Here is an 8,132-nt window from a genome sequence, read left to right as displayed (position 1 = left end):
GAACCGAATAAAAAATGCAACGATGTTGCGACTCGATTCACACCGAGTTCACGAGCTATAGGTGTGAAAACGCCCTCAGACCGGCTGGCCACTGCTGCTGTCTCTCCCTGACAGCTGCTAGTAAAAATATTCAGTGTTTCGTTTGGGAATATCTTGTTGTGAATCAGTGTCAGTGCAGCTGTTCAGGGGTGCGTGCGGGACGGGGGAGAGGGGGTGATGGAGATGCTGGCGTAGGCATTCTGATGTACTGTACACTGCAAAAAAAATCGACATCTTAATAAGTAATTTGACCTCATGTTGAGTCTTAACCCTTTCACTACCACACTACAGAAGGTTAACCTTTCACTACCACACGACAGATGGTTAACCGTCTGTAGTGTGGTAGTAAAAGGGTTAACCTTCTGTATTGTGGTTGTGAAAGGGTTAACCCTTTGTCGTGTGGCAGTGAAAGGGTTAACCTTCTGTATTGTCGCAGTGAAATGTTTAACCCTTTGGTAGTGAAAGGGTTAAAGTCTTAATTTCTTAAGACAAGCAGAAGCAATCTCCCGAAGGGTTGAGATGATTTAATTTATTCCGATATGAATTTGCTGGTTTCACAGATCATCTCAAAATAAGCAAATGAGAGGCATTGTCTGCATTGTCTGAGGCAATGTTTACCCAGGTTTTTATTTGTGGAATAGAATTACACATGCACACCCATGACAGGGTGAATCAGGAGATTATGTTTATTACTTGTCCTTAGGCCTCTCTTTCTCTCCATCTCCACATCATTACTCCTTTTTCTCTACCTCTCTTCATTCTTGTCCCTCAATCTTTCCCTATCTCTATGCATGTCTCTCCACATCACCCTCTCTCTCTCTCTCTCTCTCTCTCTCTCTCTCTCTCTCTCTCTCTCTCTCTCTCTCTCTCTATCTCTCTCTCTCTCTCTCTCTCTCTCTCTCTCTGCCTGTCTGTCTGTCTGTCTGTCTGTCTGTCTGTCTGTCTGTCTGTCTGTCTGTCTGTCTGTCTGTCTGTCTGTCTGTCTGTCTGTCTGTCTGTCTGTCTGTCTGCCTCTCTTTATGTGTATTTGTCTGTATGTCTGTCTGTGTGTCTGTATATCTCTCTCTCTATCTCGCTGTCTGTTTGTTTATCTGTCTGTCTCTCTCTCTCTCTCTCTTTGTCTGTCTGCCTCTCTCTGTCTCTCTCTCTTTGTCTGTCTGTCTGTCTGTCTGTCTGTCTGTCTGTCTGTCTGTCTGTCTGTCTGTCTGTCTGTCTGTCTGTCTGTCTGTCTGTCTGTCTGTCTGTCTGTCTGTCTGTCTGTCTGTCTGTCTGTCTGTCTGTCTGTCTGTCTGTCTGTCTGTCTGTCTGTCTGTTTGTCTGTCTGTCTGCCTCTCTTTATGTGTATTTGTCTGTATGTCTGTCTGTGCGCTCTCTCTCTCTCTCTCTCTCTCTCTCTCTCTCTCTCTCTCTCTCTCTCTCTCTCTCTCTCTCTCTCGATAACTCATATCGACTGTCTTGGAGGAGTTTGACTGGAGGCAGGTTGAGACTTTGATTACAGATGATTCATAGAAATTATTATGCATGGGTTGAGTACAGAGTGGCTACTCATTAATGGTGTGTCTGTGTGTGATTGGGTGTGTGTGTGTGTGTGTGTGTGTGTGTGATTGTGCATGTGTTTGTGGGGGTGTGTGCGTGTTCACTGCAGCTCGGTGCAGGAAAATGTCATTTTGGGTAATTAGGTATTTTTTTGCACGATAGGCTGTAATGAATCATGAATGAATTCAACACCGATAAAGAATACATATCCTTAATCTATAGGGGCATAAAGAAATACCTGAAGCAATGGTTAAAGGGGAACTATTTGACTATTTCTTTCACTATTTGGGCACTGTTACACAATTCCTGTGAGTTTATGGAACACCTCTGTAATTTTAAATTTTTTTGTATTTCTAATCAAGTCCTCAAAAACAGCATTTTTCTACCTCAAGATCTTAAGCCGTTTTGAGCCTGGGCTCGAGCCTGGGCTCCAACCACAATGGTAAACCACTGCCTCGCCTGAACATTATCATGCAGCGGTGTCTCTCTGACATCACAAATCAGCACATTTTCAGACGACTCAGTTCAGTGAGGGTGAATATTGTGAGAGGAGAATTGGAAGAATGCGCCAATATGAGAATTAGAGACATAGATCATATTAATATAAGGTCGCTTTCACATATAGTTTTGGTGGACTCTGTGCGGTTCTGGGGGTGAAGTTGCAACATTGTTGCATTCTTCATTTGGTTCGCCTGCGTTCACATAGAGAAATCTGTCAGCGGACCGAGACCTTCTGAACAATGTCACGCGGTCGAAAAGGGTGCTTGTCTATTGGACAGTGGAAATGTGTGTGTGGCTGCAAGCCCGTGTGTGCGCGTGCGCGCGTGTGTGTCTGTGTGTGCTGTCTGCGAGTCCTCCAGATCAGCGGAGCGAGTTTTGACATGGCATTGATCCATTGTTCTATTGAAGCACATTACCACCATCCTCTCGCTAAACAACTTGTAGACCAATAATAATAATATAATAATAATAATAATAGTATTGACGTGGCATTGATCCATTATTAATGCCGTGCGCCTCGGTAATAATAATAAGCCGCGTGTTTCTTCCTTCTTCCCAAGATGCACAGTTAGATATATAGATAGATAGATAGATAGATAGATAGATAGATAGATAGATAGATAGATAGATAGATAGATAGATAGATAGATAGATAGATAGATAGATAGATAGATAGATAGATAGATAGATAGATAGATAGATAGATAGATAGATAGATAGATAGATAGATAGATAGATAGATAGATAGATAGATAGATAGATAGATAGATAGATAGATAGATAGATAGATAGATAGATAGATAGATAGATAGATAGAGAGATTAGATGCAGTGTGCTTGTTTTGCAGTGAGTGCTGCAAGCAGTGGTAATAATAATCACTTCCTATATTTGGTTCGCGTTTGGTCCGCTGAAGCCGAACCGAGACCTACGTTTTCAGGCGGACTAGAGTTCGCCTGCTTGGTCCGCGGACCGAGTTCGACGCGCATTCACACAGACCCGAAAAACCGGACTATCGAATTCTGGTCCGAAAGTCCGGACCAAACAGCCCCTGTGTGAAAGCGACCTTAGTCCACATAGCTAGGAAACAATGCTAAACACTGAAAAGGGCCATTTATAGGATAGTTCCCCTTTAAGGGAAGTAATCATTAGTACTTATCAGTCACAGGTATCTTCAATAACACCTGACCCCACGTTGAGAGTATGTCCCTTTAATGTGGACGTAAATTAATCATTGAAATGCTCTCTGTTTCAACCCCCACCCCTCTCTCTCTCTCAGTGCAACCTCTACGTTCTGGATAGCTAACCCCAATAACAACATCATCAACTGTGCTGCTGCTGGGTCTGAGGTGAGTCTGTCTCTATCTATCTATCTATCTATCTATCTATCTATCTATCTATCTATCTATCTATCTATCTATCTATCTATCTATCTATCTATCTATCTATCTATCTATCTATCTATCTATCTATCTATCTATCTATCTATCTATCTATCTATCTATCTATCTATCTATCTATCTATCTATCTATCTATCTATCTATCTATCTATCTATCTATCTATCTATCTATCTATCTATCTATCTATCTATCTCTCTCTCTCTCTCTCTCTCTCTCTCTCTCTCTCTCTCTCTCTCTCTCTCTCTCTCTCTCTCTCTCTCTCTCTCTCTCTCTCTCTCTCTCTCTCTCTCTCTCCAGACAGACAGACATGCTACCACGATATCACACAGCTAATCTTCATAATAGTGGGCTTTCCTCTGGACCACACTGTGTTTTATCCTCTGGGATTATAAAGAGACACGCTCTCCTGTGAAAAGATTACAGTAATTACTTTTCACATTTGCATACCCGAGAGGAACAATTCAAAAAGAGACAATGGACTTTGAACCCGGCAGCACCGAGTATAGGTTTGTGTGTGTGTTTGTTGGTATGTTCGAATGTTTGTATGTGTGTGTATGTATGTATGTGTGTGCGTCATTGAGTCTGTACAATATTGTTCCACTTTTTCAACCTTATAATACTATGGTGTTATTTAATCTACCGGTAACCATACCTGAACCACATTGTTATATGTATTTAATCGTACCATACATGAACAATACCTGAACCATATTGTTCTGTCTTCCAGGAGACTGGGTTCTGGTTCCTGTTCCATCACGTGGCCACTGGGCCTTCAGAAGGCATGTACTCTCCTGGCCGTACAGAACACACCCCTATGGGCCAGTTCACCAACAACAGAGCCCACTCCAACTACAGGGTAAGAACCTTGGAATGCTTTAGGGCCCGGCCACATTGGTCGCTCAGGCTGTCCGTCTACTGTACGTCTATTTTGAATGATTTCTCAATGAGTAGTATCCGTTTTGACGGACAGGGCTGATGATGAGTGTTGACGGACAGGGCTGATGATGAGTGTTGACGGACAGGGCTGATGATGAGTGTTGACGGACAGGGCTGATGATGAGTGTTGACGGACAGGGCTGATGATGAGTGTTGACGGACAGGGCTGATGATGAGTGTTGACGGACAGGGCTGATGATGAGTGTTGACGGACAGGGCTGATGATGAGTGTTGACGGACAGGGCTGATGATGAGTGTTGACGGACAGGGCTGATGATGAGTGTTGAAGGACAGAGTGGTTCATCAGGTACAAACCCCCTGAGCAAGGCATCCATTGTTATCCGCTGCAACATTAAACACTTAAAGGTAGAATGTGTAATGCAGTTAAACAGAGACCTCTAGGCAAAATAGCCCCTCTAGGTACTGTACTTTGTTTAACCTCTTATCCATCAAGCAAAAAATGGGGCTAGTTTTGCATAACACACCTGACGATTGCATACCCAAAGTAACTTGCGATTTATTCTTGAACCACTTATAGCACATGCATGAGTCTGGTCTCTTTTGAAAAGAAACATTCTGAAACATCCACAATAGGAACAATCACTCTGAGTGCTAATGTAATATAGTTACAGAGGTTTGAACACACCGAAATACAAGTTTTGTTTACTCACGTCTTTGTTTACTTGTTGCCAGATGCCTGTTTTTTAGTTCCAGCTGAGAGGTAGGAGCTGGAAAACATAACGGTTCCATAGCCTGAAGTCTTATCAAGTACAGGTCCAAAGTTGATAACAATCCCACGGAAAATGTGTGTTTTACACATGTTTTTGTAATGTGTGTACAGGCAATAATTCGGCATGATTATCCAAAATGGCTGTCCGCTGCCATTCATTCAGACGCGCGAGTCAAAACAAAGGACTTGTTGGTCTTCTTCTGCCCCTTTGTCGCTGCACTCAGCACTCGCGTGGGATACCGTTGGCTCCAGAATTTCATTGGCTAAAAAGGTGGTTGTTTGGTCTTGTAACACGAGACTAGAAGCATGCAATAGGTTGAGTATGGTGTCAATCAAACAGTGGCAAATTTTACGTTCCAATAATGTATTGGTTGATCGGGAAAAACGCAGCCCGAAGCCGACAGATGAGTAACAAAGTGCAATACCCCGAGAGGGACTCTTTTGCTGCTGATGGCATTACAGATTCCACCTTTAAATAAAGCCTTTTTTTCTTCTTTGCTTTTTTTATCGTCTTCAATTTACTTTTAGATTGTATTGCTGTGCGAGGGTTTTATTCAGGTTACAAGTATAAAGATCCGTGGCAAATGATGGGTTAGAAAGAGACGGAGACAATGTGGGGCATGGTCATAAATCAGAGCGGTCAGACCAGGCTCGGGTGGAGCAGAGCAGAAAATAAAACCACAGTAACGGCCTCTTCAGGAGGCCTGCCTGAGCATCGCTCAAACTGCTTTGAACTTGGAGCCAATTAAACCTCTGCTGACTTCCCCCGTTGGCATGGTGACCCCAACATTCTTAACAAGGATTTCTCCCAAACCCTTCCTTGAGAGCCTTGGCGTGGCCAGGTCGCGTGTAACTGTTCCGCAACAGTAAGTGACTTCCGGGGTAGGCCTGATTGGCCCCGACAGGCACGTGACGCGCAACTTTCTCTGCCGCGCGGCACGCTCCGCGGAGCCGAGCGGCAGAGCTTACGGAATTACGTAACCGTCCAAATACGCCATGACTCTCATTCGGCGCTATAGCTCACCTGGCAGAGCAGCGGTCCTGCGATCCTGCGGTCTGTTGTTAGTGAGTTCGAATCCCATCAAATCTTTTTTTTTTTACGTGATTTTTTTTTAACGTGTATTCTTTCGCCGGTTAAGGTTAGGCATGGTTAAGGTTAAGGTTAAGGTTAGGCATTGTTTCGGAGTTGGTTAAGGTTAGAATGGTTAAGTTTAGGCGCTGTTAAGGAGCTGGTTAAGGTTAGAGTTTGTGTTAGAGAATGGCAATATTCTTTCTATGGTTAAGGTTAGGCATGGTTAAGGTTAAGGTTAAGGTTAGGCATTGTTTCGGAGTTGGTTAAGGTTAGAGCGGTTAAGTCTAGGCGCTGTTAAGGAGCTGGTTAAGGTTAGAGTTTGTGTTAGAGAATGGCAATAGACAGCCTATTTCCGCGCGACAGCTCTCAGCAGCCTCGTTGCGCGTCCTGAGTTTGCCGCGTCACGTGCCTGTCGGGGCCAATCAGGCCTACCCCGGAAGTCACTTACTGTTGCGGAACAGGTACACGCGGCCAGGTCAGAGCAGCACGTGCACAGAGAGGACCTAAGGGGGAGGGGGGGGGGGGGGGGGGCTTTTTGCCCCTTTTTTGGCTGGTGTGAAAGGTGCTATAGATGAATTTATCATAAAAAATGTTTTGCTTGTCCAAAATGAATGTTGTTGTTGCGTGCATGTATCCCCTCCCTACTTTTCATTTCCCCACGTGGAATGCACCTGATTGGATAAATTACATGCTGGTGCTCTAGTGCGACATCTAGTGGCTGAATGTTATCTATAGCACCTTTAATTTTATTCAATATTTTCTTTATTTTCTTATTGAAATTCAATTGAATATAAAGAGGGAAATCTATATTAATATCCATGAAAAAATACACCATATCAATTTAAAACATAGTAGTGTGCTTACTATCCATCCCGCTGTGGCAACATTTCATTTCAAACCTTTATTTATACTCGTGAAAGCACTGAGGTTTCCCTCATTTACAGTGATGACGAGTTAACAAAGGACACAAATATCATAACAGTTAATAATTACAATGAATTACAATTACTACAATGATGGATTAAAAACAATTACATGATTCAGTACATAGGTCAAGTGCAATGCCTTTAAACTCCATGAATGACGGGAATGTTCCGAGCTTTAGAGTCTTTTGCAGGGTATTCCATGTGTATGGAGCATCGTAGGAGAAGGCAGATTTTCCAAGCTCAGACCGAACTCGAGGCACCCTGAGCACAAGCCTATCATTCGAACGAGTTTGGTAGGTGACAGCACTCCAGACCAACAAAGATGTAATATAAGGTGGAAGTTTGCCAATAATTGCTTTGTAGATAAAAAGATACCCATGATAACTACGTCGCAATGAGAGAGATGGCCAGCCTACCCTCTCATACAAAAGACAATGGTGAGTATCATATTTGTCACCCGTAATAAATCTTAGGGCGGAGTGGTAGGCAGAATCCAAAGGCCTTAATGTAGACGCAGACGCATGCCTGTAAATGACATCACCATAGTCCAATATTGACAAAAAAACAGCCTGTATAATTCTTTTCCTACAGAACATAGGAAAACTAGCGCGGTTACGGTACAAGAAACCAATCTTTTGCCGTAATTTTGTAGCTAGGTTATCTATATGGAATTTAAAAGAAAGTTTATCATCCAGCCATATACCAAGATATTTATACACACTAACTCCTTCAATATACAAACCATTTGCTGTTGTTAGGTGTAGCATGTCATAATCTATAACCCTGGCTCTAGAAAACATCATAGACTTGGTTTTACTAGCATTAAGCACTAACTTGAGCTTAGCTAGAGCATTTTGGAGAGTGTCAAACGCAAGCTGCAGGTTCACAATAGCTTCCTGAACAGTATCCGCAATGCAGTAGACAACTGTATCATCCGCATAAAGATGAGCCTGACAACCTGCTAGTGCTGAAAGACTAGAAACAATATCATTA

General features: G+C 43.0%; 1 protein-coding gene across 1 annotated transcript in view; it reads left to right on the top strand.

Annotated features, from left to right (window-relative positions):
• cemip (cell migration inducing hyaluronidase 1) overlaps positions 1-8,132 on the top strand; it is a gene marked incomplete at its 3' end in the record, with an annotated part of 220,520 nt that overhangs the window by 152,403 nt on the left and 59,985 nt on the right. The window contains 2 exon segments of the mRNA XM_084308248.1: positions 3,353-3,422; positions 4,203-4,331. Of these exon segments, the coding sequence (XP_084164374.1) occupies positions 3,353-3,422; positions 4,203-4,331 (199 nt within the window).

Source organism: Notolepis coatsorum (assembly GCF_963971535.1).
Source record: "Notolepis coatsorum genome assembly, chromosome: 2".
Classification (NCBI taxonomy): domain Eukaryota; kingdom Metazoa; phylum Chordata; class Actinopteri; order Aulopiformes; family Paralepididae; genus Notolepis; species Notolepis coatsorum.
The sequence above is the reverse complement of the archived record's forward strand: the minus strand, read 5'-3'. Positions and strand labels throughout refer to the sequence as shown.